The sequence below is a fragment of the Corvus brachyrhynchos genome, unplaced genomic scaffold, assembly GCF_000691975.1.
Source record: "Corvus brachyrhynchos isolate BGI_N302 unplaced genomic scaffold, ASM69197v1 scaffold32, whole genome shotgun sequence".
NCBI lineage: Eukaryota > Metazoa > Chordata > Aves > Passeriformes > Corvidae > Corvus > Corvus brachyrhynchos.
The window spans coordinates 16331777-16354386 of NW_008237919.1; the positions used below are offsets into that span (position 1 = coordinate 16331777).

A 22610-nucleotide genomic window follows, 5' to 3' on the forward strand; every position below is an offset into this window, starting at 1 on the left:
TGGAGGATGGAGGGCTGCGGACTGGAGCGGATTGCCCGCAGAGACCGTGGAGTCTCCCTGGGTGAAGATATTCCAGAACTGTCTGGATGCGATCCCGTGCCACGTGCTCCGGGATGGTTCTGCTTGCGCAGGGAGTTTCGACCACATGCCGTACAGTCCCTTCCCGCCTGACCCATTCTGTGACTGGTGGTGCCACCCAGCTGGGCTTCTGTTTTGGTTTTGTAGTGAAGGGAAGAGTCGGCTGCGGATAAGGGGAGCCCCGGAGCCGCCCCTGGGAGGTGCTGGCTCTGCTGGGGATGCCCAGGACGGGCCGGAGGGTGCCTGGGAGCGCCACCTCTGAGCCCAGAGGAGAGATGGGTTCTCTGCTTTTCGTACAGGTTCACCAGATGACTTTGTTCCTTTCGGGTTTCTTCTGGGATTTGGCACCGGCTCTCCAGCTGGTCTTGGCTTGTCGCCCATTGTTCTCGTGGGTGCCATGAGGTTCACCTGCAAGGTTTTTATTTGTAAGTCTGGCTAATACACTGGACCATGAGGCTTATTTTTTACATTTGGTTTCATATACTACCCCTCCCCAATTAGGAAGGATCTGAAGTTGACTAGGACCTGAGGGGGCTCTTCAGTAGCAGTGTAAATAATGCTCCCGGTGTCCTGAACTAGCCACAACTTGAAAGACGAGTGATTCCTCTCCTGTTCCTGGTTGAACACACAGCCTGCTGTGTGTCTCTGTAATCCTGAATTGACCATGGAGGTTTTGGAGTGCTGGGCCCTGTTCCAGCAAAGTTGCTCACACTGTTTACCCTTGCCACGAGTCTGTGCTGATTTGAGGTGTGGGAGCTCCATGTTCTGCCAAGCTTGCGCTGTGGAAAGGCAGAAAAGCACAGAGCACGGAGACAGGTGAAACCTGGGGATCTTATGTGAGAGAGGAAAGGTGTTTCCTGGGAAACTGGGACCTGCTCAGAACCTGGTGTTTCTCAGCAGGGGAATGGCTGTAGTGAGATCACTGCTGCTGAAGTGTGGTTTCGGTGCCAGTGCAGGCCCAGCACTGGGGCATTTGCACTCAGCATCCTTTTCCATGCCAGCTGGTGGCTCTTAGTATCCTGCCATACCCTCTGTGTCTGAGTTACCCAGCTTTCCTGAAGCCAGACTGTGCTTCTGACGAGGGTGGTGGCAGCCAGGGTCATGAGGGATCCGTGTTCTGGAGCATGTGGGCTCAGGGACATCACTGACCTGGTGCTGGCAGCATGGCAGCCTGCCAGGGTGGCTGGCATGGGCTGGCCTCTGGCTACTGGCCTGTGGCCTGTGTGTGAGCAGTGCCGTGCTCATGGCTGCTCTGGGGATCCTGCTAAAAGCTCCCTGGGTGCAGCCAGAGTGGCAGCTGGTCTTTCCCACAAAACATGCACCAGCCAAAAAGCTGCTTTCCTGCCCAGCTCTCTGCCAGCCTTTATCAGAGGTCCCTGGGCTAACAGAAGCTGTGAAGCCTTGCAGGAGGCACCATAATGCTGGGCAAGGGGAGCTGTGCTTCTGCCTGTCTTACAGACCTGCTCAGAAATTGAGAGCAGAGCTCCAGCTCCCTCTTTTTGTCATGCTGGTCAACATGTTTAATCTGTGAGCCTCTGTTCACCCTACCTGGAATCCTTCTCTCCCTGTGCTTGGTGGGCTGGGCAGATCCAGAGCACTGTCCAGGCTGCAGTGTTGGTCCATCTCTGTGTGCTAAGGAGGGGGAGCTAGAAGCAGGGAAAGAAATACTTCGAAAGCTTCTGATTGCAACAGGTGAAAATGCAGAGAGAGCATTCTCCAGTCTTTTCTCTAATGCTGCCGTGCTCCTGAAGACATCAGTCTTCACTCAGAAGACTTTTCAGGTCAAGTCTAGACAGGGTTGGAGTGAACTCAGGAACTGGAGCTGTCAGAATACACCTGTGTGAGGCACAGCTTCCCTTCCATGGGGGCACAGCAAACTGGCCGCTTGCCTGTTCTCCCTGGCTGATTTCTGGAGTAACAGTTGCCACAGCAGTGGAAGTTGCTTTGCTGCCAGAGTGTAATCTTTGCAGTGTTACAGAGGTGGGGGCACTGAAGAACTGCCCCTTTCCTGTCAGGAAGTTCTGAGTGTGCCAGTCTGGCTTTTAAAGAGTGAGCATTGAGAGGATGTGCTTGTGCTCATCTGCTCTGTAGGAGAAAATGGAAATAACACTTTGGATTCTTGCAGGATCTCTTTCTAGAGCCAGATGTTAATTCATTCCCTTGTTACTTCAGGTCATTTGATCTCTCCTGACACAGGAGGGATGGCTGCTCCTGAGGAAGGAGCAAGGACACCCTCACACTCACAGAAAAACCACAGAAGCAAAACAACCCAAACGTTTGACTCGCCCCTGAATCTGTTACAGCTGTGGTGTTCCCAAATGGGATGGGAACTGCTGCATCTGGTTATCTACAAAGATCCTACAGCTCTGTAAGAACCTGTGGGTGAGCAGAACAACTCTTCTGCAGTGGTTTGTTTGTGGCTGCTTAAAGTCATCAAGTTTCCCTTTCTCAGGCCACAGCATGATGGAATTCTGTATCTCATCTCTCGCTGAGCAGTCACCCCTGGGGGCATCTCCCTCTGATCCAGCTCTTACAGCTGCCTTTGAGACAGCTTTGTCTGTGCTCCAGGCCAGACTCCAGTTAATTTGGTTGTTGCACACTGGGATGTTTAAATAGTACAGTACATTAGTGCTGATATCGTACACTGTAAACAGCCGTGGAGACTGCAGCTCCTGACTCATCCGTGCAGTGAGTTCAGCTCAGGCTGCTTGGGGATTAATTTCACTCACTGGCCTTCAGTCCTGCTCTCTAGGAGCTGAGAAATAGCTTGGGTCTTGGGTTCCCTGTGGAGACGGCTCCAGGGATGTGAGCCTTGCCCACAAGACTTTCTGGATCTCACACCTCTGAGTCCCTCTCCCCTGCGTGATTTAGGTTTAAGTGCCTTTGTAAATTGTCCTTCTGATTAATTTTTTTTTTGGTTTTTTTTTTTTCCCCTGTGTGATCTGCAGATATAATGGCAGGAACTAGTCAGGCTTTTCTAGTTAGACTCTACCCACACTCCCAACTAGTTCTGGGAGTGTTCTCCTTTATAGGAAAATTAAATTCAGGCTGGCAGGATTTCTTTCCTAACAATGGGCAGCTCTTCCTGCACCTTATCTCCCTCAGCCTCTTCTGAGCAGTGTTCAGCTGCAGTTACAGCAGCAGAGTTGCCATCTTCCTGTCCTGTCTCTCCAGTCTTCATTCCCACAAAAAAAAGGCTATTTTGGGTCTGTAGGCAGGATCAGGATGGGGATTTGGATATCCTAGACCACCTCTGCCTCCTGTTTTGCTGAGGTTGTGTCATCTAGGGCTGTAAGCAATGAATTATGTTGCTTAAGGTTAGTATTTGGTCACAGGATTTTTGTTCACATTGCTTGTGTTTAGCTTTTTGTCCCTCTCCTCGTTTTTGTTCAGAGTTGAAGCCCCATTATTGAAGCTTTGATCAAACATCAAGTGTTGCCATTCTAAAAATATGAGAGAATCTCACAGCTTATTTGAAGTCAATAAATACAGCTTTTCCTCAGTTTCTGCTGTTCAAGAAGAGATGGGAGTTGCTGTTAGTAAATTATTAATTTTTTTTGCCTTACAGTAAAGGAAGTGAGATGCTATTGCCTTGCCTTGTCCAGAGGGAATCCTCCAAAAGGCAGCTTTTTAGAGCCACGTTAATTTCTTTCCTGCCATCAATACAAGGAATGAGTACTGAAAACCTCTTAAATTTTTTTTCTGCAATGAATTACTCCCTCTTTCCTCTCAGGTTTTGGACACTCTTGAAAGACACTGAGAGCTGGTGTTTTAAAGCTTTTAGAGGTTTTGTTCTCCTATTTTATGATAACTGGGAACAAAATCTGCAGTTTCCTGTCTCTAAGCCCTTGCTGCTTTCCTCCTGCATTTTGAAATGATTTGATCCTTTGGCAGCAAGGCCCCCTTTTCAGCTGGACTTTGTCAATATTGTCAGTGTTACCTGTGGCAGAGGCAGTGTCTGTGTCCAGTGTTTCATGCCAGCTGTCTGAGGGACCATGTACCTCATAGGAAACCTTGAAACTCCTCCAGTATTTTTCCTTTAACCAAAAAAAAAATCCCCACTGATACTCTGAACTGTGAACCAGGAACCTCCCAGAAAGAGAAATGAGGGCTGGGTTTGCTCTGGAGCTGGAAGCAAGCTGATTTCTGGTAGCAAAGACTGGTTGGTGTTAGATTCTGTGTATTCAGGGGATCTTTGCTTTTTTAGACTGGTGTGTCTCAGTCTAACCCTGGTCAGTAGTCTGTGACAGGTTATAGTCCACCTTGGCTCTTGGGCATGTATTAACCTGATTGAATAGAATTGTATCATTTTGGTGGCATGGAAATCTTTGTATCTTGAAGGAAAATTATTTCAAGTCTTCGTCTGGAAAGTTGATCCTTTCAGAGTTCTTTTTTTCCCCCAAGGAGAGCAGTTTAAGTGCTTTAGGCATTTTCTTCAAGCCAGCATGCAGGAAGGGCATTGGTGTGCCTGAGGCAGCCGTGGTTAGTGGCCTGTGTTAACTTGCAGGATCAAATACAAAAGGTCACTGATGCTATGATTCAGAGTTTTCCCAGTTTTCTCACCAGACCATCAGCTCTGTGAGACCCAAGTGTGTGTTTCATGTGCATCTGTCAGGAGGATGAGGCCAAGGACCCCTTCCAGCATAATTCAGTAATGGAAAGAGCTGAACCTTGCTGCAAAACAGTGATGAAGAAAACAAATATTAGGGAAAAAAAAACAACCCATGCTTTCCAAAACTTCAGCCAGATTTTTGTCTTTAATGGAAAGGAAGGAGACAGGCTCTGTGAGCAACTGGTAGGAGAAGTGAACTTACTGTTTTGTATTTACTAATTTCTGGGGCAAAAAGCTGCTAGAAGCATGAACTGTTTGCTGTGTGTGTTATATCCAGCATCACTGTAGCTGTGCATGCAACACTAATTAATTTTGGGTAGGAACTTGTGAGATCTTATTGTCCTCGAGGGTGGAGAGGCCTCTGTTCCTGGATAAAGCCTTTCCCAAAGTTGTGTACAGGGTTTTTTGGGGACGGCACCAAAGCCCTTTTGCCCTTTGTGTCTCTAGGACTGTATTTCCTGTGAACTGAAGTATTTCCTATTACTTCTTGTGGCTTTCAAGCTTCTGGAGTTGTAGAAGGTCCGATAAAAGAGGTTTTGTGCTTACTTTTCTGGCTCTGAGCTGTGGAGGACGTGGCAGAGGGAAGATTAGGTAATGCAGGAAGGACGGGGTCAGGGGACCCTCCATCAACCTTGCACAACACCTCTGCTGCATGTTTTATTTTTAATCCTGTTTATACAAGTTGTCTTCACTTTTGCAGCTCCTTTTTTTTCCCCCTATGAAAAAGATGTGTGTGGTTTTGCCAATGTGAGACAGGTTTTTTTTTTTGTTCTAACTTGCACGATCTGCAGCTCTGAAGGATTCCAGTCTCGTGAGCCACAGTACTCGTTCTCCTGAAGAAAGTCCAGTTTCCTGTGCCACCACCTCCACCAAAAACCATGGAGAAGTTTGTCTCAGAAAGGCCTGTTCCTCTGTCTAAGGTACTCCCGGGCCTTTGGGGAATACTGTTTGCCCATCTTTGCATCACCAGGATTTGGGAGAGCCCTGTCTGTTTCCAGGGAGATTTCTAGGTTGTTTTGCTGAAATTCTGTGGAGGCAAGGGATTAATACATAAAAATAAATAAAATAAACTGAAGGGATTAATCCTGGGAGTACTGGAGTGAAAGTGCAGACTGAGCAAGGGGAGAAACTTCCAGTTTGATCAGAAGCTCTTTGGCTGGAGAACTTTTCATGGAAGGGCCAAGACCAGGTTTCAAGGCCAGGCTGGATGGGGCTCTGAGGTGTTGAAATCTTTCTGGAAGAGTTCTCCCTGACCACCAGCAGCAATGCAGAGTCTTCTGGCACATCTAATTAGTCACCAAGCAGTCTTACTGCATTCCAGTCTTCTTGGAATGGGGAGATTTTGTTTCAGAAAGCTTTTGGTGTGGGAGGGGTGTCTCCCATGAGAATAGTCCTGGTTTTTTGGTATCTGTGGAGGCTTGTTGCACTGAGCACATGTGTTTAAATTATCTCTGTGCAGGGCACTGTGGTGAGCTTTTGCTCCCAAACTCGCACTGCAAGATTCTTGTGGTGGTAATAAGGATTTGGCAAACCAAGATGATGCTGAAACACTTTGCCATCTTCACAGTACTATGGAAACATCAACTCCTTTATTTTTATTTTTTTCTCTTCTCTTCCTTCTCCCTCCCCCAAGAATGAAATCCTTACTCTTCCTTCCCAGAAGAAGCCAGATACGAACTCATGCCCTCATGCACCTGCCAAATATTTTGTCTCTGGTGGGGTGGACTCCGAGAACTGCAAGGCCAATGAGAAGGAAAGGCAGTGGATCCGCCCTGATACACCCAGCAAATGCACCTGGAAGCTTGGGAAACCCCTCTCTGCCTCCCCCCATCACCATGCCACCCTGTAAGTGTTATTTTATTTGCTGTTTTTCAGCACGAATCCAGGTCTGATTAATCCTTGCTTTGGATCAAGGACTTGATGTTGTGAGTTTGTAACCAATGGATATTCTTTTAAACTGAAATAACCAAAATAACCAGCCTGCTAAAGGAGAAAGCTGGTTGAAATAAAAAGCACCAGAAATGCTGTGTGGTTGTTGTTGTTGTTGTGACCCTTCTGTGAATACTCTGGCTTTGTTTGTGTTTGTACCAGGCCAGAGCCTCCAAAGATCCTGCCAAACATCCTGAATAAAGTTGGCAACACACCTTTGGTGCGGATCAACAAGATTGGGAAGCACTTTGGGCTCAAGTGTGAACTCTGTGAGTTGCTGCAGGCAGAGAACAAGCTAACTAACCCTGTTTCAGAAGCTTGGGCAGCTCTGGTTAGTAATGTTATATAACCTGGCCACAGGAGTGCAGGTAATTGACAAGAAATGGTGAGAAAAAAATCCTGGCTTTCATTGGCAGATTTTCAGGTTTTTAGGATTTGGTTATCTAAAACATCTGTCAGCTTGTACCTCATGAGAACAATTCCTGCAGCTTTTCCTTTTTTTTTTTTTTTTGAGAAAGCAAACTGTTTTTCATAGAAAATAATTTTTTAAATGTAAAGAAGTTGTGTGAAGTTTTGGACTGCTTCTCCTATTCAGAGTATTCAGCAGTGTGTGCACAATGCAGCTCTGCAGTTATCACTAAGGATCATTGAAAATGATTAAAGGGGTGAAACTGTCAGTGAATAATTTTTTTGTTTGGTTGGGGTCTTAAACCCAACCATACTGGAGGCATCTGGAGCTGTGGTCAGAGCCCTGAAAGGTGGTGTCCAACACCACTGAAGGGATTAATGCTGGGAGTACTGGAGTGAAAGTGCAGGCTGAGCATGGGGAGAAACTTCCAGTTTGATCAGACGTTTTTTGGCTGGAGAACTTATCAGGAGAGGGACAAGACCAGGTTCAAGGCCAGGTTGGATGGGGCTGGGAGCAACCTGATCTGGTGGAAGGTGTCCCTGCCCATGGCAGGGGTGGAGCTGGATGAGCTTTGAAGTCCCTTCCAGCCCTGCTGGTTTGTGTTTGCAGTGGCCAAGTGTGAGTACTTCAACGCCGGGGGCAGCGTGAAGGACCGCATCAGCCTCAGGATGGTGGAGGATGCTGAGAAGGCTGGGATCCTGAAGCCTGGGGACACCATCATAGAGCCAACCTCTGGGAACACAGGTAGGGGATGGAGAGACTCAGGAAAGCGTGGGGGCAGTGCTGTGGTGGTTTTCCTGGAAAAGGCAGGTTGGAGATGGGAGCCTGTGCAAGGAGGAAAGGGGATCTCTCCGTGCCTGCAGGGAGCAGTGCCTCTCCCATCTCTCACACAAGGAACAATTCTGCAGTGTCCTCTGCTGACCAGAGCAGCTGGGAAGATGTTCTGCTAAATTACAGAGCCTCTTTGCTTTGAAAGAGGTGCTAGGCCAGACTCACTAGAGTCCTTAGGAATTCAAGTCTGACTGAAATTTTTGTGGAAAAAAGCACCCAAAAGACTGGTGTGGATCTGGGTCTTCCCTTTTTTTCTGTTGGGGAAGTCCCGTGGTCCTTCTGTCAGGAGAGGTGGGCCTGGTTTCAGGAGCAGCCATGCTGGTGCAGCTGAGATGGGGGATGAGCTGCATCCCCACAGCACTGCCTGACAGAGCCCCTGGATTGTCAGCAGGTTCCACCTGGGTCCACATTTCCTCCTTGGAGGGCTGGAGGAAGGAACAGTCCCCATAAGTCAGGGCAGAGCATCTGATGATCTGAGCAGTCTGGAGCTCCTGTGTCAAAGCTGTTGTGTTAAGCTGCTCTACCAGTGGGGAGTCAAACACACCTGGAATGTTCCCCCTTGAGCCAAATATAAAACACATAACACAGTTAAATATAAATAGTTACATATGACATACACTGCCTCCTCTGAGGAGGTTCATGGGGTGAGCTACAAGCTGCCCTCCTGCCTGATGTGTTCTGGAGAGGTGTCTGATCCTGTTCCTAAACTCTTTCCTGGGCTTCCACCCACTGCTGCTTTCTGATAGACACTGACCAGGCAGATCTTTATGTTGTTCTTTGTTACTGGAGGGACTGGGGTGATGAGCTGCTCTGTGACCAGTTCCCCAGCCTGCAGCAGAAAACTGGGAAGTCACATCTGTTGCTGTTTGCTCAGCAGTTGCTGGGGGGATGGATCAGGGGATTCTAGGGGCATTCAGGGCAGCTGAAGCCTTTGTGAGTGTGGCTGTACCTCCTGCCTGAACAATGGTGTGGAGTGGAAAATATCCATGTGTGTTGCATTCCTCCTGTGTCCAAGGTCATACCATGACATCCCCCTCTCTGGGTCAGTACCTGATAAATGATTCTCCTTGCCACAGAATCCAAAAAGACAGAAGTGAAGGAGATACAGGACAATAACTTCAGAAAGCTGATTTGGTTTTTTTTGGTCATATAAGAGCAAAGATCAGGGCACACAGTAACCTGAGAGAATTGGCTTTTGCTCTCTACTGCTCAGAGCTTACTGAGTATGTTGAATGTGAGAGCTAATGTGTTATATCTTTATCCTCTCTCAGCCAAAGTCCTGTTTTGATGTCTGCTGAATTTCCAGGTCAGTAGCAGAAAGTACAAAGTATTAGAGTTCAGGTCTCAAAATCCTTTCTTCATCACAACCATAAGGAAGATCTGGATGACTTCAGCCTTTGGCTTCAATGAGGCTGTTGGTGTCTTATTTATTTTGGTATTTGGGCATCCGTATTTATCTATAATATACTAAGAAAAGTTGTTTCCCTTCCTAATATATTAAACACTACTCGAATTGTTTGAGGTGTGAGTTATGCTTCTCCTAGAGGAACAGTTAAAGATTATTAGGGTGGTGGTTTTTTTCTCCCCTAGACAATCCACATAAAAACATACAAACAGAGCCAGCTTTGAACAGTCAAGTCTCTGTGTAGTTGAGCTGCATGTGCTGGTCCTGTGCTGGTGCCCAGAACAGCAGGGGAGCTGCAGCCTGACCTCACACACCTCTCAGCCAACCTGATCAGCTCAGCCTGTCCAGCAGAGAGGTGATCTGATAGCAGGTGTAAGCTTCTCTTCCACACTTCTGAGCTCAGCTCTTCAGGAGCAGGAAGTGACCAGCTGGAAGGCAGGAATCAGGCTGGAGGTGCAGATTTTCAGAGTAGAAATGAGATGTCTGTCTCCAGCAGCCAGGGTGCTTCACTGTGGTAGCAAGCTGACACAGTGCATTAGAACCTCAACCACAAGCAGCATCTAAATAATTTCTTTTTAGACAGGACTTAGTTTCAGCACATTGCAAATAGGGATTTATGCAGAAGTGAGTCCATAGAGGCCCTACGGATCTTTCGACAGAACCAAAGTGATTCCTCCAGTCTCCTCCAGCTTAAAGCACATTCCTTTCCCAAGTTACTTCTGGAAAAATGAAGTGGGTGAGACAGGAGGAAGGTGATGTGCCTGTGGTAAAGCCAGCAGTTTGCACATGTCAAGTTTCCCCACCCTTGGCTAAACTTTCTCTTTGCTGTGAACCTCTGACGAGTATCAGCATCTGTAAACCCAGTTCCCCCCAACAGGCAGAAACATTCCCTTTGCCACCCCTCTGGAGACACTCTATCCAAGGCTCTGGTGAAAATGTGATGAAAGCCAGGGCGTGCCAAAGCTGGCACTGTGGGTTTTGTGCTGTGCTGCTGCTCACTGAGTGCTCTGCTTGCCTTTGCTTGCAGGGATCGGGCTGGCCTTGGCGGCGGCAGTGAAGGGTTACCGCTGCATCATCGTCATGCCAGAGAAGATGAGCATGGAGAAGGTCAGAGCTGCCTCTGTTTTGAAGAATTTAAAAGTAAACATGTTTGCACTCGCAGAGTTCCTGCTGCAGATGGGTGCTGGGGCTTCAGCAACAAAGGTGCAGGCTCTTGGCCAGGCAAAACTCTGCCAAGGAGCTGTTGCCAGTGCTCGCAGAAATCCAGGCTAGCTAGCCATGGATAGAAAATGGCTTTAAGACCCATCCCCACAGCACTGCCACTTTGAAACTCCCGTAACTTTTAAATACAGGTGTCAAAACAACCTGAGGTTTGCCTGGTGCATTGAAATGGTTACCTGTGCCCTGTGTTAGCTGTTAGCTGCTGGGCAGAGGGTGAAGGAAGGCAGGGCTGAAGCTTTGAATACTCTGCAAATATTCTGGGCTTGGGGCTGAGTGTGAAGGGAGCCTGTTGAGGGGGTTTTGGAGTTTCGTGACCACCTTTATTTGCTGCAGGTGGATGTCCTGAGAGCTCTGGGTGCTGAGATTGTGAGGACCCCAACTACTGCCAGATTTGATTCTCCTGAATCTCACGTAGGAGTGGCCTGGAGGCTGAAGAACGAAATCCCCAATGCACACATCCTAGACCAGGTGAGAGCCAAGGTGTCAGAAGTGCCAGTGTGGCATGGAGGAGTCTCTGTAGTGTCCTGGGATGTCTGTTCAGCACTCTCCATGTGTCTCTGGAGGAGAAGATGCCCCAAATCTGGAGCTGGAGCTGAGCAATCACTGGACTGTAGGAAAGGAAGTTTTTACAGTCACTAGAGAGCAGCAACGAGCTGGTGTTTGCCAGAACTACAACACTTATGGTGTTTATTTCCACTGAGCTGGCAATCCTGTGAGAAAGAATGGACACAGGGGTCATGTTGCTAAGAGTAGCTGTCCCACAGACAGGACTGATTTTGGCACAGGAGTGTGCTGGCACCTTCGGACTGCACTTAAATTAGGTCACTTATGGGGCCTGGCTCCAGATAATACACAATGCAACAGTCAGCAAAGAGTATGTTTAGGTGTTCTGGGGCTTGGGGATTGTTTGAAATGTTTCTGAACTGCCTCAAAATGTGATTTTTGTATTTCTGGTCTACTTCATGGCTGATCTGTCTTTCAATTTAGTACCGCAATGCCAGCAACCCCCTGACGCACTATGACACCACAGCTGAGGAGATCCTGCAGCAGTGTGATGGTAGGTCTGCTCTGCTGCTAAACCCCCCTTCAACAAGCTCCTGGTAGTGCTCTGTTGTTCTGTACTTGGGGAATGAGAGCTGGGCTGGATGAGAAATGCAGAGGTTTTGATAAAGCCAACCCCATATATATCCTGTGTGTCATTAGAGAATTACCATATTTCAGAAGTCACAGTCGTGATTTTTTTTTTTTCCATTAAAGAAGAATTCTTTGGTTTTTAGATTCCCCTGCTTGTGATGAGATGGAGAAAGCAGTGCTTAAGTGACCTTAGAAAAAGCTTCATAGGTAGACTGGCATGGAATAGGGTCATTCTTCTCTGATCACAGACAGAGAAATAGCTGGTTTAACATTCCCAGAGCAAGCACTCCAATACACTGGAAGCGTCTTCACTTTGGAGTCCCCAGGGGCACAAACTGCTCTGTGTCACAGCTGTCACCAGCAGGACCCTCTGGCACTGCAGGGCTCTCTTCAGTGTTGGCTCTGGGCAGCTGAGCAGCAGAAGGGGCTGAGCTGTGGCAGCAGAGCTTCAGCTGGGCTCATTCCTCAGCTCAGGAGCTGGTTTGAGAGCTGTTGGAAACATTCCATGTGATGCTGCAGCCACGTGGGCATTTCCATAGGGGATAGAAGGGGTTCATACAGAAGGCTGCAGACCTGCCTTATTAAGCAGTACATTTTCTGATTGGACCCCCTGATAAGAAATGCAGCTATTAAATTCATTCTCATTGAGGTGAAGACCATGTGAAAGGTTCTCTTCCCTCCTAAATCTCTAGCTTTTCAGAGGATTTGGCTTGTCTTTCTGTGCCCAACTTAAGAGTTAAAGTGAGTACACTTTTACAAGCTGCCATCCCACAGACTGAGAGTCCAGATGAGCTCCAGATTTAGGCTTCTTATTTCTATTTACTTCCCCTGACAGGCCAGGCACTGTTCAGCTACCCCTGCTTGGTGGGGTGTTATTCTTTTGGCTGGTAGGCAATTGATTTTGTGTGTGAATTGATGACCTTTTAAAAACCGATTCTTTTTTTTTTTTTTTAATTAACAAAGCTGTCGTGTGGATGCACCAGAGAAGCTGTAGGTGGTGACAGAGGGATGAACTGTCACATCCACACTCAAACAGTCCTTTTCACATGAAAATGAGGGAGTAGTTGTGTTAGCATTTCTCTCCAGGGATGCCTATCCCATGCTCTTGGCACTCACTCAGTTAATTAACAAACATAATGGGCTGCTCAGTTTAACTTAGAGAATGAATTGTCTGTATCAGCAAATACAGTAACAGGAAAACTGCAGCTGTCAGCTCTGTGGCCACCTCCAGCTGTGTCCAAAGTGCCACAGATTGGTGCCTTGCCAGGCCTCTGGGTGGACATTTCAAAACCCTTGTTGGAGAAAATGATGATTGAGCAAATGCAGTTTCAAGGCAGGTCTCACAACAGCTCCTGGGAAGCAAAGAGCCCGGTTGTGCCCTTTTCAGCCACTCTGTGCATTTCTGTTGAAGGAAGTCCATCCTTGGGTGTAAGTGAGCTTTCAATCCATCATTCTGTTGGAGATTTCACACTTCTCTCCCACCCCCTTAAACAGGAAAGGTGGACATGGTGGTGGCCACGGCTGGCACAGGAGGTACCATCACTGGCATCTCCAGGAAGCTGAAGGAGAAGTGTCCAGGATGCAAAGTAAGTGACAAGCCCACTGCTTTTCTCTTTAGTGTCTCCTCAAACTGCCCCACTTGGCACATCCCACTCCTTGTAAGCCTGCCCTGGGTCTCTGTGGGAAGCTCTTGGGTGTTCTCAGCTAGAGTCAGTTAGAATGTAGTTCTGGCTGCAGAGAGGGTTTCAGAGTGTCTGAAATCATCGTGCTCTGCTCCCACTGGTGACCAGAGTTCAGGTTTGGCTCAGCAGATGAACAGTGACCCTCAGATGCCTCCATGGGGTGTCTGGGGAACTTCCTTCTCTGGTGTGTGCTCTGCAGCCTTGAGTTCCCTCCCTGGCTGTGCCTTCCCCAACTGCTCTGGAGCTGCTGAGGTTCTGCCCAGTGGAATTGTCTCTGCACACACCAGCCTGTGTGTTCTCCTGTGTGATGTGATAGATTTCCTCACAGAACTTGTGATCCTGCTTCAATCATGAGTATTTTCCTATGCAGGCATGGAGTGGTAAGGAAAATAAAACTGATCTGCTTGCACTTTACACAAAATGAGTTTTCTGTAATGATGTCTGACATGTGAATGAGGACAGCCCTGTCTCAGGGAAGCCCTGTTTTCTGTTAAACCAAGTAAAACTCGTGTAGAACAAGTGGTGCCATCAGTGTCCACAGCCTGAGGAGATGGGATGGGTTTCCAAGGGGTCAGAAGCAGCAAAGCATTTTGCTCCCAGGGGAGGTGAATGTTGCCAGGAGGAAATCAACGGGAGACCAGGTTGCTGTCACTTGGCTGTATGCTACCAGCATCTGTGACAAAGCCAGTGCTCACAGGGGCTGTGCTCTCCAAAGCTGTGTGTCTCGGTGGCCTGAGTGGAAACTGCTTCTCCAGATTATAGGTGTGGATCCTGAAGGCTCCATCCTCGCTGAACCAGAAGAACTGAACAAGACTGACAAGACAATGTATGAAGTGGAAGGAATTGGATATGATTTTGTCCCCACAGTGTTGGATAGATCTGTAAGTCACACTGCTTGGTTTACTGCCCTTTGCCGTCTGCTGGGATGCAGGAGTGAGGTTAAAGGCAAAGGAAAAACTTGGGGAAGTATTTCTTTGAGCTGAAATGGAAGGGCTAGCAGGCAGAGCTATTCCTGTTCTTTCCATCAGCAAAAACAGCCCTTGAAAGGCTTCTGAACTGGCTACATTTGTTTTACAATGCCAGGTGAAAATGCTGCAAGTCGGTAACATTTTCCTAGAACACACACTTATTTTTATGCTTAAAAAAACCCCAAAACACACCTGAAAAAACCAATCCTGAAACACACACAATAAAAACAAACAAACAAAAAACCCAACAACTAAGCAATAAAGAAATCCCCTCCAACAAAGCATCCCAACCCGTTGTGGACAAAGTGGTGTGACTGTGTCCTGAGCAGATCCTGTGTCCCTGGGAAGCCCTCCAAGAGGGGAGGAAGCTGATGCTGTCTGAGGCTGACTCACAGCAGCCTGCTCTCACAGTAGGGTGCCAATAAGGAGCCCCTTGTGCTGATGTGATCATCTTACCTTGGCAAAAAACCCCACTTGGCATTTGGAGGAGGATGGAAACCCGGGCTCAGCAGGGCAGCTGTTCCCTCAAAGAGCCGGGGCTGAATTCACACTGGTTGTGTGGTTGCCTTGTCTCTCCTCATTCAAACAGAGCCTTGTTTGTGTCTCCTGCCCTTCCCCAGACTGTGGACCAGTGGTACAAGAGCAATGATGAGGAGTCGTTTGCTTTAGCACGGATGCTGATCCGCGAGGAGGGACTGCTGTGTGGTAAGAGCAGGCGGGACCCCTCTGGCTTTCTCTGAGTAGTCCTTGGGTGGCTGAAGCCTTGTGCAGATCACAGAGACTTTGTTCCACTTCAGAACTTGTCTTCCTCTCTCTGGGCTCCTCTGTTCTTCCTGCTCCTCTCTTTTGATCGTTGTCATTTCGCGGTTTTACGGTTTTGCCCCTCTGTGTGTTGTGGCAGGTGGCAGCTCAGGCAGTGCCATGTCTGTAGCTGTGAAGGCAGCCAAGGAGCTGAAGGAGGGTCAGCGCTGCGTTGTCATCTTACCTGACTCCATCAGGAACTACATGTAAGGACCTGCTGGTTTTCCCTCTGGGAAAGGGGTGAGGCAGACCCTCAGACCTCCTTACAGACCTCCTTGTAACACCCAGGTATCCCAGCAAGGAATGTCTTTGGGGCACAAGTTCTGAGCTATCTAAAAAGCATCTGACATGGAGCAGGGATGATCTTTTCCCTTTTAAAGTTGAGCTCTGATTTCAGTAGATAATCATCAGTGGTTAGCACCTTTCACAGCAAAGGCTTTGCGTTCACTGTGTCATTTGTGGGGGATCACTGGTTATCCCGTTCCTGGAAGGGTCCCTGTGCCCAAACAGCAGGACCCAGCACTCCTGCAGCCCAGCAGCCACCCTCAGGGTGAGTTTGCAGGTGGCAGCCCCCGGGCTTCGAGCTGTGCTGAGAAAACATATCCCAAAACAATGTATTTTTAGCTGAGTTTCCTGACTTCTGCTGCATCCAGCTCAATATTAGACAGACAGAAGCTGCAGACAGACCTTGCCTGGCACATCCCCATTCCAGGCTTTGTCTCTATCGTATTCCAAGGGGCTGATGCAGTTGGAGCTTTGTTTCCTATGGGATTCCTTTTTCTTCCCATGAGTATTTCTTCCCCATGTCCCTGGCTGGTAAGCTTGGATGGCAAATGATGGCTATTTCCAGCTACACTTTAGCTGTTGGTGACAGTGAGCTGTGAACAGTTGCCTCTGTTTGCTGTCAGATGCTCAGGCCCTGCTAATGAGATTTTCACTTTCTGGTGCTCTGTAGGTCCAAGTTCTTGAGTGACAAATGGATGATTCAGAAAGGGTTCATGAAAGAAGAAGACCTTGGCAACAAACCTTGGTAAGCCTGTCAGATCCATTTGGATCTCCATGAGTCTACTCAATCGAGTTTATGGCAGTTGCTAATTTAAAGCTCATTTCAATTTACACTTCTCCTTTGATTTAGCTGATCTTCCATGCTATTGTCTTGATGTATAATTGCAGCTATTAATCAAATCTGCTCTAATTAGCTGACATCCTTCCTTGAGTTGTATGGCAGCAGAAGAAAATTTGGTACTTAAAGATTGGGTTTTTTTAATGAAGAGCGTTATATCTGAAATAAAGGAAAAGGTAGTATACAAAGAATCCTTTCAAAATCAGAGTTCCTGAGTGCAAAGCACTGCAAGTCTACATAGGTGGGAGGGAATCTTCCCTAAATTGTTGCCTGTAATGACTGTAAATAGGTCTTTGAGTAGGAGCACAAAATTTCTGTGTAAGATATAAATAATGGAATTGAGGAGGTTAGTGCTCTCCAGTAACTATCTGTAATCACAGAAAGCAGATGAAATGAGGAAAAGGGTTTTGATTTTCAAGCCTTCTCACACTTCAGTGACTTTCTGATATTGGGGATAAAACTTGAGAGCCCTGAAGCTTTATTGACTCTGGCTGAATCCTGACTCTTCCTTGCAGCCTTTTGTCATTCCTGTGGTGCTGGAGGCCACAGTGCATGGAGGACTGGTTCTGTTCTCTCCAGAAGACTTGCATGGGTTTGTTTTTCATTCCATCCCCAGGTGGTGGAACATCAGTATTCAGGAGCTGAGCCTCTCTGCCCCCCTGACCGTGCTTCCAACTGTTACCTGTGCAAAGACTGTGGAAATCCTCCGGGAGAAGGGATTCGACCAGGTACCAGTTGTTGATGAATCTGGGTATGTCCACATATATCACTCTTCATCCATATGTATCACTTCCCTTGCCAGCTCTTCGGGGATGTCTTTTAAATGCTTGCTGGAAGTATAATTGCCTTCTCACTGATCCTTTTTCATTGATTAATGCAGCTCAGAAATGTTGCCTTGAACACACCAATGCTGGACTGTGTGTTTTCATGCCGGATTGTCCTGCCCTTCACACGATTCTAATGATTATTTTGATGTGCTTACTCAGTGTGTCTCTGCAGGATAATTTAATTTCTTTTAATAATAATACCAGTTTAACGTAACAAAGCAAAAATTCCTATTTCAAACAACCAACCCTGAACGTGCCCACCTCTATCAGAGCTTTCACAGAGTTTCTTCAGCACACTGTGTAATAGTGCAGTGCTGCAGTGACCCCTAGAAACCAGGGTGTCCCCAGCAAGCTGGGATGTGCCTTTCCACCCTGCAGGTCTCCTGCAGACAGGCTGAGTATTGAAGAGTTGCTCATTTGTGCTGACCTGAGGGACGAATTGTTGTAGATCCTTGTAGGAAAAAGGGAGGTGAGCCAAACTGGGGTGAGCTTGTCTCTGGCTGTCACACCTTTCAAAAGGACAGATCAGAGTGTGGAAAAAGTTTGTGCTTTCCAAAAGCTCTCTGAGACTGCAGGTAGCCCTCTCCAGTTGCAAGGAGCAGAGATACAAAGAGCCTGGTGCTCAGAAGGACCCGCAGCACCTGCTGCCTTGTGTGTGAATCTCCAGGACCTCTGAGAACTGTACTCTGTCTCCTGCAGACACACAGAACCCGAGTGTCCCATGGATAATGCTGCATTATTGCCATGAAGTAGCTGAACTGACCCCTGCAGGCTGGCTGACAGTGGGTGCTTTGTTCTACAGGAACACCTGGGGCTTTTGTGTTGTTTATCCCTACCTTCTCTCTCCTTCCTCAGGGTGATTCTGGGCATGGTTACCCTGGGTAACATGCTTTCCTCACTGCTTGTTGGAAAAGTTAAGCCTTCTGATGAAGTCAGAAAAGTAATCTACAAGCAATTCCAACAGGTAGGCAGGTATATTCTGCAGCTCCTGGTTCTCTGCTTGCAGGAACTGGAGTAGGTGTGCTCACACTACACAGGCTGGGTGAGGTTTACCTGGGCTGTTACTGAGCACAGAATTTTCTTTTGAAAAAACGTGAAATGCTTTGACTTCGTTTTCACTAGGCTTTAAGTTTCAACACTGCCCCAAAGTGGAGCAACTGCTGTGTTCTGGTGGAAGTGTGTGTAATGGTTCTGCTCAACCTGTGAGCCACCCTGAGGCTGAGCAAGGGTGCTGGTTCCTTATGGACAAATGTAAATTTATTTTTTCCTCCCCAGACAGACAATCCAGCATCGTGGGGAAATGTGGTGCGTAACACAACCACTTAGTTCACGTTCTCCCTCACTTGGACACCTCGAGAGTTTCTGGGGCTGGTGGTGTGTGATGGTTTCTGTGGCTGCTGTGGTGCCAATTCTCTGCACTTCTGAGGTTGTGGCTCTTGCCATGGGCAGCTTGAAGGCTTCTTCAGTCAAGAACAGCTTAACCATTTCTTTTCACTTTATTTCTGGTACTTTCTTGGTGGAGGTTGGAAGGGGAGTGGCACAGGCTGTGGTGCTGCTGACATGTTAACTGAAAGTGGTTATTTTTCCATTTGAATTGATGGGTTAGTGGAGAAACATAGTGGAATGCACATAACCTCAGAAGTATTGTGGATTTTGCTTTTTTTACCACTTTAGTCAAGGGGATTTGGCTTGTTCATGAGTGAAATTGGGAAAATGAATCATCTGTGTCACCAAAATGACTTCTGATAGCCTACATGGGATACCACAGCTGCATCAAATAAGAGGCTTAGCCTGTAAACCAGGGCAGAGGTACATTTTGGAAAGATGGATCTTTTGGCTTTTTTAGGTTGCTCAGAGAGGTTGTGGATTTCCCATCCCTGGAAGTGTTCAAGGCCAGGCTGGGTGGGGCTCTGAACAACCTGGGACAGTGGGAGGTGTCCCTGCCCATGGCAGGGGGGTGGGACTGGGTGATCCTTAGGGTCCCTTCCAACACAAACCATTCTGTGATTGTTTAACATGGGCAGCCTGCTTTGATAGGATCCCTGCAATTATTTTGGGGCAATCTCTTAGAATGGAAGCAGAGTGGTTATAGATTTTTTGAAAGTCCCTGGTACCATTGTGCTCTGGGGACTTGAAACACCAGTCACAGGATAATTTGCCAACCCCAAACAAGTGCTAGTGGAGGGAAGAGCTGTCCTTGTGGAGTCAGATGTTAGTTCCAGTGGTTTGGGTTCCCAGTCATGTGCAGTGTAGTACCATGTGCATAGACTCATTGCTTTAAAGACTTAATAAGCTTTAAAAAAAAGCCTAAGTGTGAGAAAACCTGTAGGCAAAATGTTTAAGGAGCTTGAATGAGCAGTAGGGAGACAGGTGAAAACTCCATGGGGGTTCTGTTAAATTTCCACTGAGCATCTCTAGGCATGTTTATGTCTTCATGGTTGTCCCAGTGCTGCTAAAGGCTGCTTGTCCTGGTTGTCCATAACCTGCCCAGTCCCTGAAAACAGATTTGGGACTGGTGGGTGACTCCATGTGGCAGCGGATCCAGATTTCCCACCTCCTTCCTTTCCTGGCCCACAAGTTTAAGGATTGGTTCCTCAGTCTGCACTACAGCTGGTCCCTTAAACACAGGCTGCTGGGAATCCTCTGACTCCCAGTATGGAAACAGAGTTCTGTGTTCCAGTGCAGCCCAGCTGTTCATGCCATGGCATTTATTTCTCACAGAGTAAAGGCTTTTTGAATCTGCAGTGCAAGACTCTTCTTTAGTGTGAATTCCTTTAATAAAAGTATGTCAGATGGTGGGTGCTGGGGAGAGTCACCTGGTTAATGGAGCTGTGGCTGCTTCTTCATATGTTAAATTATGTTTGAACAGTTTAGACATTTTTTTAAATAATTGCAGTAGGTGATTGCTGAAGTGTTTTGCAAGTATCTGGTTTTTTGCAGAATTAACACAGGGTGCTTTCTTGTTCAGTCTTAGCAAAGTTGAACTTCACAAAAGATGAATTCTTAAATCTCAGTTCCTTGATTTGCACCCAAATCCAGTGTTAGCTGAGCAATCTTTCACCCTTGGTTTTGTTTTTGGCTTATTTAGGCTTTTCTGCCTTTGCAGATCATATTCTCTTCCCCAGTGCTTTGCAGCCCGATTCACTCACTTTTTCACAATCCTTTTGGAATAAAAATCACCAAATATAAAGAGTTTTATGGTAACTTGGACACATGGAACACTTGAGACCTTCTTTGATTCTTAGCATTTTTCAGATTTTCATTATATTCATTATGTTTACAGAGTCAGAATGAATAACTTCATGTAGTGCTTCGTTTTCTTGAAAATTAGAAACAAAGAAAACAGATCTTTTAAGTTGGCCTTGATTTGGTGGTGTTTTCTAATGCTTCAGGTGGTAGCAGCACACAAATGCTGATGTACTGATTTTAGTTCTGCATGAATTGTGTGGGGATTATTGACCACTAAACATAGAAAGGACTGTTTTATTCAAGTTTTGTAACTCTCTCCTCAGATCAACCTGAAAGACAACTTGGGGAAACTCTCTCACATCCTGGAAATAGACCACTTTGCTCTGGTGGTTCATGAACAGATTCAATGTGAGTACAAAGTACTGCACCTTGTGAGAGCAAATTTGTGAGTGGTAACAAGAAGCAAGGGGAGTGTGAATGAGTAAATGAGCTCTGCAGTAGCAAAATCCTCTTTCTGTGTCAGACTATGTGCTACTCATTTTCATCCCTGGAAGTGTCCAAGGCCAGGCTGGACAGGTCTTGGAGCAACCTGGTCTACTGGAAGGTGTCCCTGCCTGTGGCAGGGATTGGAATGGGATGATTTTAAAGATCCCTTCCAACCCAAGCCATTCTATGATTAATTAGACTAAATAAATCTTCAAATCTGGGGTATATCACTCTTATATGTGAATAGTATTTTGTCCTGTTTCATCTTCCTTACAGCAGACAGCTTGCAAAGTTACAAACACTGAGAAACAAGAGTCAAAACTATGTTAAGTTGTGCCAGATAAATTTATCTTTAGCTTCTCAATTACAACTGGAAGAAGAAGAGCCATCAGATTTGGGGTTGTTCCTGATAATCTCCATAAGGATGTGCTCTTGGCTCTGAGCTGACTATGTATAAACCTAGAATCTCACTGAAAGCTTGCAGTGGAACAGAGATGGGTAAATAAAAAGCCCATGACAGTCCAGCTGACTGAAAAAACTGATTATAGAAGTTGACTACACACCTCAGTACAGGCAGACTTTAGGAACAAGGAATTTAGACAATAGATAAAGGGCCAGAAGTCACATTGCCACTTGAGTCCCAGGTCAAGGCTTAGGCTCACAGTGAGAAAATCACTTGAACCTGTGCTCTCAATGCAGCACAGATTAAATGGATAGTAAATTTTTTGGAAATAAATGGGGTATTAAGGTTTTTATACTGATTCTGTATTTGACAGGGATGCAGGAAGATAACCATCTTCCTGTGTCACATTTCCTCCTCAAAATGTGGTTCCACTGGGCTGTCCAAGTGGCTCCTGCTTCCAATGGGGTAATGCCACCTGCAGCTGTTTCAAGTAATTAATGTTTGAGGAAAATACACTTTATGGCAGAGGGCCTGGTTTGAATTTTTGTGTCAAGAAAAATAAATGCAGCAGACTCTTATCCTTCCTTCCATAATGTCTCAGTGTCCCTTTTGATGAGGAGCCTTTCTGAGCTGAAAATCCTTGTCACTTCCTCTGGGACTCTTGGCCAAGGTGCCTTTTGTGTTTCCCCTCTGTGTGCCAGGATCACCAAAGAGCTCCAGGCTCGTGGAGCTGGGATGGCTCAGCCCCCACTTTTACAAACACTGCCACTAAAACCAAGCAGAAGGGGGTGTGTTTGTGCCTCCTGAAGGCAGAGCTGCCTTTTTCTCTGTGCAGATCACACGGATGGCTCCTCCAGCAAGCGGCAGATGGTGTTTGGCATCGTGACAGCCATCGACCTCCTGAACTTTGTAACCGCACGGGAGCGGGAGAGGAAATCCAACTAAAGCCAAGCAGCAATGTGGAGCCTCTTCAACATTTTGCAATCTCCAACAAAGAATCAGGTTTATGTCCTAAGTAGAATGTGGGTTTTTTTGTTGGGTTTTTGTTGGTTTTTTTTTAAATTCTGAAAATAAGCAGTTAGCTATCCTGGTGTGTTTTTTTGTTGGGTTTTTGTTGCTTTTTTTTTTTAATTCTGAAAATAAGCAGTTAGCTATCCTGGTGTCAGCTATCCAGCCAGTGTGTCCTGCTGTATTGCACAGCTTCTGCGACTTGTTTCTTAATCAGGTTAAGCAATATTTCTTATCAAGACAATTTATTTTTTTACCTATATATATATATGTATGTGTAAAAAATATTGCCTAAATTAACTGGTGTGTTCCTTATTTCTTATGTCTGAAGGCTGGCTTTCCAAAACATTGTTTCAGATTCATAAAATGTCTTGAAATAAAGAGTTACTGAAGCAGAGGCCCAAGAGAGCTCTGGAAAGTTCTGGATGGTTTTTTTTCCCCCCCATTCAAGGGTGTTAAGTTAGATATTACCTGTGTGGAGACAAAATTGGGACTGGGGCATGG

At 46.7% G+C, this 22610-nt stretch overlaps 1 protein-coding gene across 4 annotated transcripts; it reads left to right on the forward strand.

Moving 5' to 3' along the window:
• The first annotated feature begins 5450 nt into the window (after nucleotides 1-5450).
• Nucleotides 5451-22186, forward strand: LOC103614844 (cystathionine beta-synthase). 4 transcript variants are annotated; one of them, XM_017733313.1, is made up of 17 exons: nucleotides 5451-5610; nucleotides 6324-6535; nucleotides 6782-6888; nucleotides 7638-7772; nucleotides 10292-10371; nucleotides 10819-10953; nucleotides 11473-11542; nucleotides 13114-13205; nucleotides 14057-14182; nucleotides 14890-14974; nucleotides 15171-15276; nucleotides 16026-16100; nucleotides 16810-16944; nucleotides 17876-17984; nucleotides 18296-18325; nucleotides 20533-20617; nucleotides 21934-22186. In XM_017733313.1, the coding sequence occupies exons 1-17, from the start codon at nucleotides 5569-5571 to the stop codon at nucleotides 22041-22043; spliced, it is 1734 nt and encodes a 577-aa protein (XP_017588802.1). In that variant the 5' UTR covers nucleotides 5451-5568; the 3' UTR covers nucleotides 22044-22186. The 4 variants fall into 4 exon arrangements, with proteins under 4 accessions (XP_017588802.1, XP_017588803.1, XP_017588804.1 ...); XM_017733314.1 differs by having other exon boundaries at nucleotides 6351-6535; XM_017733315.1 differs by having other exon boundaries at nucleotides 6354-6535.
• The last annotated feature ends 424 nt before the right edge of the window (nucleotides 22187-22610 follow it).